The sequence below is a fragment of the Anabas testudineus genome, chromosome 15 (assembly GCF_900324465.2).
Source record: "Anabas testudineus chromosome 15, fAnaTes1.2, whole genome shotgun sequence".
Lineage (NCBI taxonomy): Eukaryota > Metazoa > Chordata > Actinopteri > Anabantiformes > Anabantidae > Anabas > Anabas testudineus.
In genome coordinates, this window is record NC_046624.1 from 4,381,682 (window position 1) to 4,399,132 (window position 17,451).

The 17,451-nt window shown below is 42.3% G+C and overlaps 1 protein-coding gene across 1 annotated transcript in view; it reads right to left on the reverse strand.

The window, feature by feature from the left end:
• dntt (deoxynucleotidyltransferase, terminal) overlaps window positions 1–17,451 on the reverse strand; it is a 62,898-nt gene that overhangs the window by 35,381 nt on the left and 10,066 nt on the right. Inside the window, exons 4-8 of the mRNA XM_026353964.1 lie at window positions 11,705–11,875; window positions 9,210–9,281; window positions 8,896–9,019; window positions 6,433–6,565; window positions 574–676 (exon numbers count right to left, since the gene is read on the reverse strand). Of these exons, the coding sequence (XP_026209749.1) occupies window positions 574–676; window positions 6,433–6,565; window positions 8,896–9,019; window positions 9,210–9,281; window positions 11,705–11,875 (603 nt within the window). The remainder of the gene's footprint in view (window positions 1–573; window positions 677–6,432; window positions 6,566–8,895; window positions 9,020–9,209; window positions 9,282–11,704; window positions 11,876–17,451) is intronic.

The following is a 17,451-nucleotide window of genomic DNA, read 5'->3' on the forward strand; positions in this document are numbered from 1 at the left end:
CATGAGTTGTGCCAGCTTTTTGTTAATGCTTCACTAACTTTGGGCCCTATTTAAACTGATTATTAAATACCGTCTCTGTCTCTCTTACTCTAAAACAGCTGGACCAATCAAAGTGAGCAATGCATGATGACAACGTGTTTGGAAAATTGAAAGATACGTCTCAATGTATCTCTGGAGAAAAGCACACACACACACACACACACACACATACACACAAAATGTTGGTAAGAAAGGGGTGTGTGAGTAGATGTAACACGTCGTACAATCCCTCATAAGGTGGGTCCTTCAATGTGGCCTTCGTGGCCTTCAACAGGAAGTCTCCAACCAACTTTGCTCAGACTGAAGAAGAAGAAACTTGGACGGGCACTGTGTTGACTGACAGCTTCAATAACATAACTTAAGATGTGGTGTTGAAACAATGTTTGAACGTCATCTTATTGAAATAAACATTTAAAACACAGGGGTTTAAGAGGTTGTTATCCTGCAGTGCCCCATATTTACCTTAGCCTGCAGTACAATCACATAATCTATAATAATTATATTCAAATGCAGAAGAAAAAAGAGTGCACGTACCTGTTCCTTCAGCCTGTCGATAATGTTGGGTAGTAAAGTCTCCTCTTTTCCCTGCTCTGGTGTGGTCACAATAAAGTCCACATCATGACCAAACTCCTTCCCCCTGGCGATAAAGACACAGCATGGTTACCCCACTCACCGCGTCTGTGTCCAGGAACTAGTGAAACAAATGATCCTTTAGTCACAGTGCTTAACTAATGAAGAGGGAAGGCGGCGGACAGAGCTATTAAAAGCTCAGACCAATGTAATGGCCCTGACGCCTTTTTTTTTTTTTTCATTAATCATACGTACATAGTAATTTGTCCTGAGATGTTAAGTATAAACCCTCACTTTTTGTTTCCTCATCTGTCAAAGCTTTAACATTTATGAGAATCATCATTTTCCACTTAGATAAGTGTCATCAAGCAGACCCATAGGGAGCCTTATACAATGCATTTTCTCTGTCAGCACAACTGTAGGCGAGGGGTGTGTCAGTACTGTAAGTGATTATCAAGTGATTATCAGGCAGGAAGAGATACAATGAAACTCTCAGCATGTGCACCATATCACAGATTCTGTCTCAGTCTGTTACAAAACACAGATCTCAATTCACTTCTGTTATTCGGGACATATCTGGAGATGCAGCTTGAGATGTGTCCGTCCTCTGTTATGAAACTCGACAGTGTAACTTCATCTGCTTCATCTGCTTTATCGTCTGGACACAGTGTCAGCTTGGACACTGCGCTATGTATTTACGCAGAATCAAATGCTACTTAATTCCGTTTGAAATGCTCCAGTCCTGTGTAAATTTACCATCTCCAAACATACTGGGAGGTTGGGACTAGTGAGAACAAATGGTGTTCTGTCAATATGAGCTTCCTTGTTGCACCCTCTAAATGTAGGGCCACTATATTAAGTAGTAGAAGAAGAAGTACACAACCTCAATACTCAAATAAAAAAGTGCAAGCACTTCCCTAAAAAGTAGATGTATCAGATATATTCTTTGCTCAAGATGAAGGACAACGGTGCACATACTCACACTTGAATTTGATAACTTATCTAGTCCAGATTTGATTGAGCAAATTATTTTTTATTAACATAAAATGGAAATACCCCAGTGAAGTACAAATACCTCAAAATACTAACAAATACTAACATTAATATTTACCTCCAAAACACATGGTTACAGGAATTTTACTGTTACTGTGAATTTGTTTTTGTGAGAAGAGGCATAGATGCAATCGCCTGTGCTCTAAAGCACATTTGTAACATTTGTGCTTCGAAAATCATGAGAGAAGATGATATAATTGGCTGTTACTTAGGCCCTCATCCTGATAATGCATTCCTCCCACTAGCAATATATTTATCATGTACCGGCCAGTTGCCCAGATTGGTCCTCGGTGTGCCAGCATTGCGCGTGTACCAGTCAACAGTATTACAAAAGCAGTTAGCCACACCTACGGTGTCTACACTGTGAGCTGCTGTCTGCACATAGAGTGATAGAAAGAGCGCTGACAGTAACCCACTAGGCCACGTAGGCCTCACATGGAAGTGGCAGCAACGCAGACACAAGCTGCCAGTGCTGGAGTTGCTCGTCAAATGACAGAAGCCCCCCCCCCCCATATGCCAGCACTATGCACATCCCATAAGTGCAGCCTTTATTTCAAAACTGGTCATTACCACAACACCCACCCGCACATTCACAAAGCTTTTGATCAACAATAAGCAGCATCGTAACAAAATGACAACCGGCACTGGGGGCGATATGGCTCCAGAGAGGCTGCAGTGATGCTCCGTGTTTGATCTCTGCTTGCAGCCTGCAACAAGCGAGGGACTGCAGAGAGAGCGGGAGAGAGGAGCGTTAAACAACTGGAGAGAGGCCGTGAATGGCTTGTGGGAAAGCTTCAAAGGTCAGCGTGGCTAATTCAGGGAGCGAGGAAGTATTAGAAAACAGCCATTAGAGATCCACAAGGCACGATAATGTGAATGGTTAATGTTAGTGACAGAGAGCCTGTACCCCTGTGGCATTAGCAGAAGGAGTTCCTGGCTTACAGGTTCACTGAGGAGATGCTGCTTTAGTCACCGTGACTGTATGTAAATTCTTCTCTTTCTAAAATATTAGATGCTTGAGCGTGTGTTTATGCTCGTGTGTGGTATTAATGTGGGCCTTTACGTGTAAAGTTGACATTTGTTTAATGAGGTGACTGGTAGGACACAGCTATTTGAGGATGGGTCACAGATTTCCTTCCTCCCAACCTTCCAGCCCTCTCAGTTGGCAAAGACTCCAGCACACATCCAGCTTGGACAGTGCGCTAAACTCGTTGAAGGGAATCTCACTGCTAGCCTCTGCTGCGCTGGCAAAACTCAGTCGAGTGCACTGCGGGCTACAGATGTGTGCCATGAATAGCAAAAAAACAAAAACAGGAGAGAGACATGGAAAGTGAGGGGGAGAGATGATCGGCATGAATTGAGTTTACCTCCAATCAGCGGCGTTGTACATTAACAGGGGGGGGGGAGTTTGTGGTTATTTGAGGAAAAGACACAAAGGCATTGCAATTCGCAGCTCCTTCCTGATTGCACCCGGAGCGTTAGTGTGTGTGTGTGTGTGTGTGTGTGTGTGTGTGTGTGTGTGTGTGTGTGTGTGTGTGTGGCTGTGCAGATACCGCCTCTAATTTAAACCGAGTCAGCAGAAAAGTAGAAAACAGAACAGATCAGACACATCCTCGTCAGCAAAGAGAGCGTTTTTCTTCCTCCTCCTCTGCCTCTAATGGTACACCTTCAAATGTGTTTTTCCTGAACATTAGGAAGCCACTCCTGCCCAGTGGGAGATACAGCAGGGATGATCTGGTATTAGCTCCTATGGACTGTTAATGTACTGCGCTCGGTAATAACCACCTTTAGATTAAACGCGTCACTGAACAGAGCAGGACTGTGTCTATAAACAGTTGGTGTAAATTCAAGCCAGTCTATTCTATTGCGTGAGGGGAAATGGTAAATTATTAAGTATTGCTGCACAAAGCCCATGAAATATACATGCTTATTTACAAATTTGTATGGGCGACAGGGTGACGTGTTTGAATAATACACATGTGGGAAAATGTTGCTGCTGCTGGAAATTTCACATGTGCACGTAGGACAGAGTTCAGCAGCAGGTAACAGCCGCTGGTCAGAAGGAAGAAGCAGTTCACAGCCATGAATCATTTCACCTTCTATCTCCCCTGATATCTTAGTTTGTTGCTCATGCTGAAAAACAAGGCGATGATCGGGAAGATATGGCAGAGAAAGAAGAAAAAGTGTGTGAACTGTAGCTTGGCTATACCTCATTATCAGCCAGCTTGCTTTGCTCTCTCCCCTGCAAGCTGATAATAGAGTTGATTTAAAAAAATCATGACTCCCTGAGCTAAACCGATAAGGATTACTTATCTTGGTTGTTGTTCGAGGGAGACAATGCAGCCTGTTTGAGGATTTGTGAGCACACGCCATTGCCCCACTCCCCCTCATCAGTGTCACTTTGAGTCGGATTCCAGACAATCTGATGTTAAATAAGATCCGCAGGGGAGACTTGTCGGCTTCACACAGAAATAAATACAGTGCTCCGCTGACACCGTGTGAGCCTTTCACGCACCGTGGTGGTAGAAGCGGTATTTTCAAGTCTAATCTATTTTTAATCCCCTTGTCACCCGCCTTCCACAGCTGTCCTTTCAATAAGGCTAATGTCAGAGGCATCAACGAATCCTCGCCACGCTGTTTCCCTCTGAAGTGGGTGACAGCTTGAGTTTACTGGAGCACTGCGCTTATTTTTGTGGAACTTTGTGGAGCAGACTTGTTTCTTTGTGCATGTTACCCAGAGATGAAAGATCTGGAGCCGAGTACATCTATTTAAATTGGTATAGAGTGTATATGTGCTTCCATTTTTGACAAGGGCTACTGGCTGTAAAGATGAAGCTATCAAGAGACTCTACAGCACGTTGAAAATTACAGGTAATTAGATCAGGCTTTGACAGGACTTTAGAGGAGAACATTTTGGATATGTCACACTGAGGAGAATTAGCGGGATATTAGTGGTGCTGCTGGCATCTTTGAGAGTATATACACTGTTTTGCTGTAATAGGCCTTATAACGCCTCCCGCTGAGTTTAAACCACGTCTGGAGAATCTGTTTTTAAAGACAAGATAAAGGTAAATTACTTACTCACTTACTGACTGATAATGTACAAGTCATGGTTCTTCAATTAAAGCTCTGCGTGATTCCAATTAGGTCTCACGTAATACCCCCCGAGCTTGCACCAAATATGAGATGAGGTAAATGTGTGCTTCATCTGCCTAAGTTTGCCATAAAAGCGCTCTCACAGGCCCCTTAAAGCTTTGCACCAGACTCTTGGCCCATAAATCTTGAACTGTTCCTCTCCTTCAGTCTTGATGTTAACCATCTATGATGCTCAAACCACTTACCTCATCTCTTTTACCACATTTTCCCCTTTGAGAGGAACTTATTTACATAATCAGATACTATTCCAGCTGTCATTTATGCTTTTGAAGATTGGAGTGTTTTCTTGTTTGACACCATCCATCTTTACGTAAGAACATTGTGAACCACTGAACTAGTCAAACAAACAATAAACAAACAGCATGTAACCTTTTGAGATGAGAAATAACAAGATCAAGACCTTTTTACCTACAACGTGAAAGTTTGATGTTAGAGGCCGCAGAGCCGTGTAAACCGCTGTAACAGCTAATTGACAGAGAAAATGTTTTAGTCACTCACACATCTTGTCCATTTTATCATTATTCCACACTAACTACAAGTCACCGCTGGAACCCACACATTTTTCACACTCGCTGTTCTGATGACAAAGGCGCTGAAAGCAGGTCGGAGTCAATGTGGACCGAACAAAATGTCATTTCAGTGGCACCTACGCTGCTCACACCTGATTTTTAATGTCAATTCCCAGTATTATGTAGTGTTAGCAACTACTTTTTCATATTAGAATTTACTTGGTATGGAATATGAACAGACTTAAGAAACTTTTCTGCTTGTGTAACAGTTGCAGCTGAGGTGTGTCATAGTTGAGCAGTTGAGCTTTTGCTCAGCTGTTGCATAAGAATAAAATAATGTTTCTATATCAATTCTAGGCAGAGTTTGTCAGTAACAAAAGATAAAAGTCATTTTATTATAATTTTGTACCAAACCTTGACAAACAAGCATGTGTTAAAATACATCAAAATAAAGCAATACAACAGAATTCTCCCTGGCAACATCTAAAGCTTGTCACCCCTGTTAAGAGGCAAGCGCCTGTCCTTACTGCCAGACTGCGTTTGAATTATTTACCACACACGCCACTGGTTATAGCAGGATTTTTACAACAGCGCAGAGTGGTCCACGCTTACTCAGGCACAAAGACACATAAAATAAAGCGCAGCACAAAGAATTGGCAACGGGTGGAGGCACCAGCTGTGAGCAAATAGTCGCACTCAGTAGGTGGCACTACAAGAGCACTCACCGTGCACTCTGAGATTGACAACACGTTGCATTTCAGCTTCTTAATGTAAACATGAATGACCTGCACTCAAGTTTTTAAGAAAGAGGCTGCTGTACTGTGAAAGGCAGGCAGTGGTATTTGTCAAATCAGTCGATTTTATCTACTAATTATTCACTACAGGAGGCTACATTTAGGGACAGACAGCACTTAGGCATCTACCCCCACACATTGTGATTTCTGTGCTATAACAGTTAGTAATAAGGAAAAGCCACATGGGATATTTTGGCATTTCCCTGTGCATAACCACTATGGGTTTAACAACAATGGAAAAAAAGAACAAATAGGAAGTGCTGCTGTATTTGTATCATATCAACATTGAATGTAGGAGACAAGTCTTGTACCTGCGAAAGCCACCTGTCAGTGCTAGTATGCCGTCCGGCGTGATCGCATGGACAGCTTCATCAATAATGTTCCCCAGGGCTCGGGCCTCTGCTTTACTGACAGCCCTGGAGATGTCTCCATAATGCAGAAAACCTGCAGGGAAAAGACCACGTGGTTATTAGTCTGGCAGCCAGCCATCAATCACAGCCTTTTGCTCCAGGGAAGTGTAGAGTCAGGGTGAATTAAAAGTAAGGTACAACGAGATACACTCTGCTGGCTGTAAGAAGGAGCCCACCACACACGCAAGAGGTTACAGCCACTGTACAGACTGAGTTCAATTATGATTGACAGACTGATGGGTATCTTGTTGATTTCATGCATTTCACTTTGTATTCTCCTATTTTTCCGTGCTACGTAAAAAGCATGAATTTCCTTTTCTTTCCTTCCCTTGGAGCAAACAGCTACGTCGCCAATTAACTTCAAATCTCTCATGTAATCTGTTCATTTAATGTCTTTAAAATAAATGGGATAATTTACGTTTCCACTCTTTTGAGATCTACAGAACACAGCGGAGAGATCAGGGTTCAAACACATTTTCCATGTCAAAAACCCACATTATTTCTCTGCGTGGAGCGGAGCACGCAGTGTTCCAAATGACGGATTATGACCAGTTTGATGAAGATGTCTGACAGCATAATACATTATCAGACGGTGTTTCAAACTGAACAGAACACTGCGAGCAGTGTATTATGTTTGGAATTACCACCTCATACAGTGCTACAGTAGCAGAACAAGCAGGGAAGGAGCATACAAATGAAAAGCTGTGTATCAGTGTCTCCCTCCGAGACATTTAACCAAGTGCATTAAATGCTCTGTGGGATTTCTATTACAGCAAAAGATGTTCTCTGCATATCTGTATTGCTGTATTTCTGTTCACTCGGCTATTCCTTTCACATTTGAGCGTCACCTCACAGAATAATCAATGAAAATATGCTCTATACTTCGACTTCTGCTGCACTTCACTTTCTGTCTCCATTTCAGCCACGGGCAAAATCTGATTGGTCACCATTAGTGTTATGTGACATTTCATATAAGTCGTGCCATATCCTCTCCTATCAACTATAAAGGCATTTGTTGAAAGTGCCCTTGTGGCAGCGGGTGCCTGGTAAAACTGTACCATTTGGCACCAGGCACCATTATGGCAGCTGCCGTCTCTTACGACCACTCCACAATGGCACCTTTTGGTTGTTTTTCAGCTGCTCGCACAAACAGGCTACATGATCACAGTAGCCTGTTTGTTTTAAATATGTAAAGTAACATTTGACATTTCTTTCTGAACAAATAATAATACCAAATGTATTATTATTTCTCCAAAACCTAGCTTTAAATTTTTTAATGTACCACAGTTCTTGACCCATGTTCCCCACTACTGTCATCACATCCAAACACCTGTAGACACAGCCCTGGTACAGACATTCTTCGGATTTGGTGATTTTCTTCTCTAGCAACAAAACCAGGATAAGGTTTGTGGAAATGTGTCTTTTTGATTCTTCTACAGGAAATCTCAAGTTGGATTCATCCACTGGGGACCAAGGACCGACCTTGCCATCCTTAGAGCCATGCCACCAGTGTGACTACAAAGACCGTCTGTATTTCCTACACTCCTGTAGCTCAGTTTTTATGCTGTTGCTCATCTGACCCTGGAGATGATGTGAAATCTCAGAACATAAATGACTTTCTGCTTGCACCATACTTTATGTAGTGTAACACTGGTACGCACATCTCTTAACTCCTTCATGTTCACAACATGATACACCCTTCTGATGTTGGTTGCCAGGGGCCTTTTTTCTGGATCATCCTGGACCTCAACTTTTACTCTTTTCTGCACTTTTGAAGTTTTGGGGATTTTTTTTTTATGATTTATTCACAGCTGGTGTAGTTAAATATGTTTTGGCACCAAAATAATTTACAACTGCTCAGAGAACAGTTTAAACTTAAATCTGTAATTAAACTAAACAACAGTATGTTTAAAAGCAGACAATTCCTCACAGAGACGTGAACCAAATTCTTTCCCTATCATGCTGAAACAATCATAAGTCAGTGTTGGGAGTCAGCGACTTGTCATTCATTGCTTTGCTGGCTTTCTGTGTCCAGCTGATTGATGGGATGTGAATGTGAATTCCACAGCAAGCGTTCCCTCTTAACAGCCACCATTCATTGATTTTCAGTAAAAAAAAATACCCCTGCTGCCTTTTGCCATTGTGTTTTCACTATAAACTCCCTGCTGGTCACATCTAGTATCACTTTAGAGCAAACACATTACAGAGTCTAACACAAGAAGCTTCATATGGAACCAAAAAGGATGCAGGCCTCCCTGGAGAAATCTAATGACTGGGTCTTTAAGTCTTTCTTGGAAGTAAACTCGAGTTTTCAGTCTATAATTTATGAAGTGGCAGAGTGGAGAAGGTGAGCTGTTCATGTACCACTTTGTTGCATCCGGTTTAGCTGAATGCTGGGCTCCGCCAGAATGTCGCTGAATGAGCGCAGCCCTCTTCGGTACCACTTCTCAGCCGTCTTGGGTCCAACCCCAAACACACTTGTGAACAGCTGGCAGGAAACGAGGTAAGAACGTAATCAAGACGACATGCTCTGAAATGACAGGCTCTTCTCAGAGGGGATTAGCATTTCGACATTTTGAAGGGCCCTTTGTTCTTTAGAGATAGCAAATGCAAATCATTTTCACAGTGATTTCGAAGCTCCACAACGGCAAAAGCAAACAAGTTTTTCATCTACTGACCTTTAGTGTCTGATACCTTTCATCAGAGAGTATTTTCTCGACTTCAAAAGAATGGCCATATTGAAGGATCTCCTGCAAAACATAAAAGTAGATGATATTATTAAGGAAAATGCCGCTGGTGTCAGCATCGGCACGCTTTCCCCTCGTTTTGTGTTCCATCAGCAATTAACAAATGAACTCAAACTGCTGCTCGTTTGAAAACAGCTTCCACTTAAATCAGGTGTCCTTATTTCCATTTCCTTTTCAAGAAATAACGACTTTGTTGTTGTGAAACCTGAGATTAATACCAGCTTTATGGCATTCATAAAAGCCCAAGGTAATGTTTTCCCCAGCTTCTATTGTTTGCTCTGAAACAACTTTGTTCTGCGTTTAATTGTCTGCTGCTCCCAGCAGAGCACCAGCAATTTGCTGGTCACATTTTAACTGTCGTCATTATCCAAAGGCATAGACAAAAAAAAAACAAAAAAAAAACAGGCAGCAGTTATCTGGTTAATATCATCCGTCCTCTGTGGGGGCTGTTGAAAATGAGCTTGTGTGTTTGTGTTTTAAAATAAGTATGTGTGCATAAAGGGATGACATCTAGTATCAATGAACCAGTGAACCTAAGATGCAGACTGTGAGTGCAGTGCAGTTTAAAGCAGCCTTCACTGCTCAATGATGCATCCACCCGTCCACCTCTGCTTTTCAACCCTTAAGCTAAAGGCAACCTCAAACGCAAGGATAATGCTTCAACACATTCGCTGCTCCAGGGAAGACAGACTTTTTGCACATGCAAGCCGCCTCTCTCTCCCTCTCTCACACACACACACACACACACGCGCGCTCAGACAACAGAAACTGACTATTCATCCCCTTTCATGTCAGTAGGTTTATATCTTTTCCCCCACTTTGGATGCTCAGTCAGCAGCGAGCAGTTCAGTCGCTGCTGACAGAGTGTCACTCTGATGTTCACCACCGCATCAAGCGTTTTGTTTTTACTCTGTTTGGTTTCACATTGTTTTTCGTGTCATGTCGTTTTCTCGTTTTGAACCTCGATCTGTTCAAAGAGACAACATGGTGGAAAAAAAAACGGGTGTACGACTGAATCGTGTAGGAACAAGAGGCAGAGGTCATTCGCAGACAGTCTAATTTGGTCTCCCTGGTACATTTATGCTATTTTGTTTAATACATCTGCCTGCGTGCTGACAGGTTTGACAGAATTTGAAACTCGCTCTGAGACCCGCCGTGTTTATGTTAGTCTTAAAGTGTCAGAAAGTCGGACCGCAGAGCTCACCTTGTTCTCCTACAGGGACTCTGCGTTCTCTCCAAGCAAACATTTCTCCACACTTTCCCTGACAACCTGCAATGATTCCTGCCCTGAGAATGACTTAAGGTGAGGGGATGATTGCTAAATGACTTAATATGATAAGTTTGTGTGATGCCTCTCAGTATGCATGCTCACGTGTGAGCGTCTGTGTGGAAACTTTTGTTAGCACGTCTATCTGGGAACCGAAATGTCAAAACGATTCTTCATATGAACCAAATATTGTTGAATTCGAAAACTGAATATTGATTTTGTTTTTAACTACTGATACATCATAGCAAATGTGTTCTGCAGAGTAAAATTCCTCCTCAGTGTCTAGAAACATTGGTGTAAAATTGTTAGTTAGAAAGAGAAAATTCAGTTGCATTTGCTGTGACAGTGCACATAAAACCACATTTTTAAAGAATTCATTGAAAATCATCTTTAGGTATGACATATCTCATGTAGGCTTGAACTGATTTTTCTATCAGATCCACTGACTAAATCTAAATACAGTATATGATGAATAGCACCCATGGTCAGTGTGCTAGTTCACACTTCACAACAATTCAGTTCACACAGATTAAAATCAATAAGTTCAAGTTTATAGTTCACAATTTAGAATTTTAAGCTAAATTCACAGTCTCCATAAATTAACTAGTTCACTTTCATGTTTCTGACATTCCATTACACAACACGCCCACACGTTGTATGGTGCCTGAACGCCTCGCCCACACAGAGTAAATGAAGCCTCTGCTGCTCACGTTCATCCGACATGTTAAAGAAGCTCACACGTGTGTCCTTTACCCCTGCAAACATATGTTCAGTTGACCATTCACCCAGGAGATGAGCTCATTAAATGACCTGTGCTCTTTCAACACATCTGTGTACAACACTGCCCATAGTTAAGGTTTCACTAAACTGTGTCTTTTACACCACTAAATTCCTTTTTGCTGTTTGGTTCCCTTGACTTTTGGTCACATTTGATGTCCGCACTTAATGCAGAAAACCATTATGAGTTGGAAAGTTGTGTGGCGAGAGAGATCTTTAATCACATTGAGCCCTGCATCAGTTCTTGTGGGAGCACAAACCCATGTGAAAACTCTCCTTGCTTGAAAGTTTGAGCGAATCCATTGTCATAAAGATACTTGTTTTGTTATTTTTTAAAACACGGTACACGTGGACTGAGTGTCAGCTGGACTGTGGGTCTTACTTCTATGAGGGCCTTGGTGTGTTCCCCCAGGCAGGGCAGACCCTGAGTGGCCCCCAGACACTGCACTGCCCAGGGCAGACTCTTGAGGACAGATGCAGCTCTCCTGAAGGCCAGACATGGACCCTCGAGCTGGTTTAATTCATAGCTCTCAGCCAGCACTTCAAAGGCATCCTATGGGGATGAGAGGCAGAAAAGGACAGGACATGGAAGAATAATGTAGTAGAGTAGATAAAAAGAAAAATACTTATTAAAAAAAAAGTACAATATCCAATTGTATAGGTAGTTATATAAGGTAGAGTTATTACATGAATCATCAATGCTTTAAACACAATGCGCATTTTAACAAAAGGAATGCAAGAGACAACCAAGGAAAGAAGGAGAGACGAAGCAAAAATGTGACAGGTGTGCATTCATATGTGAGATCTACTGACCCGTACAGAAACCCAGACAGGGAATAGAACTCCCTCCAGTTCTTTCCTTCCTCCTCTATGACTTTTCTCTGTCCCCATTTGTGTCTCTGTACTGTAGGACCTGCTGAATGCTAGTTTCCATTTGGATGACTGAATAGAGACATTAGATACTGGCCAATACCATGGGAATCTGTCATGGAACTATCCCTTTACAGAGGTAATGTGTGAAAACAAATATATTATCAGTATGTTTAGATATAATTAGATTGGATGTATACAGGAGTCTGATTTTGTCATTATAATATATTTAGCCACTCTTTCAGGGTATAAAGACACACAGATGAACACTTAAGGAAGGAACTGTGTTCAGCTGAACTGATGAGCTACTGTTGTGGAACCAACTGGAGGGAAACACGTCACCGCGGGAGAATTCAGTCATCAGCACAGCCATTCATTAGCTGAACAGGTAATGTTTTTATGTGAGTTATGACAGAAACAAATGAGATTGCTGTCCTACTATGTTTCAGACACTGCAGGTTTTTGCAGGCAGGGAGGAATAAAGAGCTGCACAACATCCATCTTTATTAGTAGGCAGCACTTTTCCATAAAAATAAGCTGTTTTTTAACTGGGATTCTCTAAAAGAAGACGCTGTAGCTCCTCCTATTCAGCCACAAGCTTTAAAGCAATCAAACATAATTTACCACTTTACCACTGAAAAAATAATGTGGTGGCACATATGAAAGTGTCTTGATACATCATTTGTAGAAGTACATAACACAAAATTGTAATGTGCCACTGCATGGAAATCCCCAGAGTATTCTTCCTGCCAAAACTAAATATTTTGTGTTCTGTGCTTCTTTAAATAAGGCACAAAGTGACAACAGCATTGTCTTTTCTTTTTTCAAATTATTGCTGTGCGAACGAAGAACAGAGTTGTAATTTGTTGTTTTACACTGCATGCCGCCTACAAAACTTCTTCCATCCTACGTTTTAATATTAACTTCAAAGAGGAAACAGCTGTCTTGTCACTTGTATCCATTTTAGGAAACCTGGACCAGAGTTTTCTATCATCTCGTTCCTGAAATTCTGTGTATTGATATGTAATTTTATGTCTGTTGCATCAGTGACTGTTGTTTTTAAGCCAGTATCCAGGCAATACTGCGGCGGAACAGACCCAGTGTAGAGACTAATGACAGACCGCTGGTGCTGCACATGTCCTGTTGTGGTTATGCAGCCAAAAGGAGACAATATTGATTCTCACTCATATCAACACTACATGCAATCCTAATTCAAGGTCAAGGCTTTATAAAAGAGGCAATTTAGAGAGTAGTACAGTACATGATCTTCTCCAAAAATTTAGACTTCACAAGGAGCTTAGAAATGAATCTAATCGCTCTTGACATTTGGGTATTTCATGTTATGCTAATTTTAGCATGCTGCCACTCTGCCCTTTATGTAATGCATGCATGAGTTATGTTTAATACTATACTAATAATGACAGAAATGTATGTCAGTAAATGCCATGCAGCAGATGAATCCAGTCTGCCATTGCACAGAGCCTGGAGGACAAACTAAAACTAAAACTGGGGAATTCTAAATCCAACAGAATTCAGGAGCAGGAGACCTAGTGCAAGTCGGTGATGACCAGAACTCAGGAAAGATTTCAATCCCTTCCTCTAGCCAAGCTGCTGTCTGAGGTCATTTCACCACCCGTAGTGCATGTACATGCAGCTTCAGGCCAGTGAGCAACAGACTTTAGTCCAGCTCGTCCAAGAGATGCAATGACCCGTTTACTGCTGCACGTGGAAAAAGAATGACCCTTTACATCCCAGCACACACACACACACACACACACACACACACACACACACACACACACACACACACACACACACACACAGAGATGGGTTCTCCTCACAGCATGAGAGAAGTAAACTCAAGTTTGTAATTGAATAGGTAATATGGCACGCTTGTGTTTAGTGTACGGGTCTGTTACAAGAAGACTGTCTTTATGTATTAATGCTACTGATTTTGGTACTTCTGCACATCTTCATCTTTCTGTTCCACTTCTTTGCACCCAGCTAACTGTGGATCAGATGAATGTGTGTATAGGATCACTCATAGCGGCAAACTGACACAGAAATATCACTCAACTCTGCAGGTCTCCTCCGCTCTACCCATCCTAAATAGTTTTGGCTGACTTGCCGTTGGTAACTTTGCTACTTCGGTGTAGTATCACTGCACACTATCACAGTATCATTCATCAATCTTATTGTTCATCCTTGTCTCAATACAGAAGCTGAAATGGTCAAAGCATTGGACGTAAGCGGAACACCAAATTGGACCACCTGATTATCTTGCCTGTCGAAAAACATGCTATTTAGACCTCTCACGAACACACACACCCGCTTTGTCTACAGGCAATTGTGTCAGCAGCTGCATGAAGTCGGTGCTGGGGGCTCGAAAATTCACCCTGCATACGCACTCAACTAATAAATGAGGAGTTAAAGCTGGTAGGAGGACTTTGGTGTGCAGGGACGTTGATATAGCACTCCGATTTACCCCCTGCCACCAGATATCATGGACATGCCTGCGAGTCATGTTCGCACAGCAGCCCGCCTCGCTGCATGCGCAAAAAGAAATCATGAAAGGAGGTCAGAGAACCCATTGAGAAGAGTTTCAACATGATTAACAGCTAGGAGACAGCTTTTATCTATCCTATATCAAAATAAGTAAGTACTGGACATTTTCATCAGGTAATTTTAAGAATGCACCTTAAGTGGAGAGAAGGAGTGTGTTTATCTTGCTGCCTTCAAGAGAGAAACGGCATTTGATGCTCCATATTAAGTCAGCAAGACACAAATGTCAATTTTTATACAGCAGAAGACTTAAAAACTAATCGTAAAAAAGACAAGACGCAAGCTTGACTTGTGTGTGTACACACACAAAGACAGTGTGGATTTCCTAATCACAGCAGCAACACAGACAACCTGTGCGTGAGATCGAGAAAGAGCACAGTAAGACTTTACAGAGGGGGGCAGAGACGTGTTAGACATGACTTATGGCCACAGAGAAGTGATACAGGAGTGAAGAGGTGCAGAGATGGTCAAGGATAAAGATGAAGCAGAGATGAATGAATCAATAGTGTACAACTGTGCAATGATGGGCTGCTCGCTGCCGGTATGTGACTGACACTTCACCGGGGTGCCGTTGCAGAGATGATGCTCATCCTCTCCTCCACTGACACTGACACATCTCTGCACCATCTACAGTACTTCCTCCTCCTTCACAAGCATATTCTGCTGGCCCTAAACGCCCCTTATCCCCCAACCCCATCAACGCAGATTGTTTCCCACAGCACTTCTTCTGTCTCTACACAGGCTTGTTACCCAACAATAAACCCTGGTAACTGAAACGCATACAAATCCAGATGTTGTGCAGCCCCCACTGCTCATCATCTGTTGCCACAGTTGATATTATTGAGACGATGGATACCACTCTCACGTGTCTTGGTCCACAAAGTATGAAGCTGGAGCCAGGAGGAAGCTTAGCATAAAGACTGAGAGTAGAGGGAAACAGCCCAGCTTTATTGGAATTTCAAAACTATGCCCACCTGCTGTGTAAACCAGCAGGCTGCCTGAGTCAAAATACAACCAGAAAGTCTACTACAGTCACTCTATGTTGGCAAATTACAACACAGCATATACATATACAGTTCAGCTTGTTGGGAACACTAATAGGCCTGGGAGCGGATGCAGACTTTGACCATTGGAAGTTAGAGTTCTACCATGCATTGGCTGCTCAGTGGTTGAAATTGGGGCATAGCTAGAGGTTTTCTAAGTAAGCCTCTAGTTCCCTCTGAGTTACTGTTAAAGGGCTATTGCCAAACAGCACCTTTGTAAATGTATACCACTCCTTAGAAGAAACTGCTCTTGCTCATTTATTTCTCCATTACAGAATGTATTTCCTCCTGTGAGGCGTCCTTCTACTTAGTCACTCAGTCTTTCTCTGCCGTCTTAGGTGCCCTGTTCAACGCAGCTAAGACTGTTATCAATACATTACAGAGAGTGTGCTAAAAGTTGGGTGAACTTTCCTTTGGAACCTCGTGGGAATTGGTGATTGTTAAACATAACAAAGACAAATATTAGAAATGAAAATTATCAGTTTGTAGATTTGTTTATTAAAAGAACACAAAACACATTTTTGGTGACACATGTACTTGCGGTACACTGTCACCAGTGTGTAAAATGAAGGACTGAAATGCAGAACAGGAGGCAGTGGCAGCAATGTATGCATAAGTTCATTTTACTTGACGTGACAAGGATGACACCGTGGTGAAAAGCACTTATAAGAACAGGCCCTGCTGCTAGGATAAATAAACAAGCGAATGAAATAGCAGAGTGAACAGCTAATTAGTGAAGAGGACAGGTGGGCAGGAAAATACAGGCCTGGTAAGATGAGTAATGCTCAGTAGTATGAGACAGTAGTCAGTAACTACGGGCAGAGAGGGAAAAAAAACTGAGCAGAAATATGACGAAGACCAAGTCCATAAAAAAGAAAAAGTTAAAGTCCAGCGTGGAAAAAACACAATGATCAGGAACAACAGAGGTGCTGAAGACAAAAATCAAGGCTTGATGAGCAACTTTGCAAGGAATGTGTGGCAACCCAAAGCTTATATAGTGTTCTTGGAGCCAGAGCGGGGCCAAGTAAAAAAACAAAGAAGGGTAAATAGGAACTGGGAAGGGAGGAGTGGGTGAGTAGCATACAGGGAGAAAATAGTGTGGACTGATGTGTGTATAACTCCTCTTGCACAGCTTAGTACACTTCCTAGCTGCTCTGCATAAATGGTACCGTGCAGTCATGTGGGGTCTGTGCTCACCCTCCTTTAAGCCACCTCTAGCATGTTGTGTCAGGGGCGCGATGGTTTCACCCTGGCGTTTGTGTGAAAGGCTGGAGGCAGGATCTGACCAATGCAGAGGAGTTTCTGTATAAAAAGGGTTAATGTGTGTGAGACAGAGTAAGGGCTCAGCTGAGACCGGGGAGGAGAGAAAACGGGGGCTAGTTTCAAATCCTTTTGTTATCTACTATTATGTAATTCTGAGTTTTCAGTTCAGGATGCCAAATTTTACAAGTGCAAAAGTTGGATTGGCAAAAGGCTTCCTTTGGAAACTAAATAATGAAAAATCCTTGGGGCCTCACTTGCATTGGGATTCATATGGTTGTGGTTGCTAGGTGACAGCGGCACTGGATGGCCATGCCACTCAGAAGAACATACCAAAAAATATTATCTGGCCACATAGTGGACTTTAACTATTGCATGTCTAAGCCATGCGAGC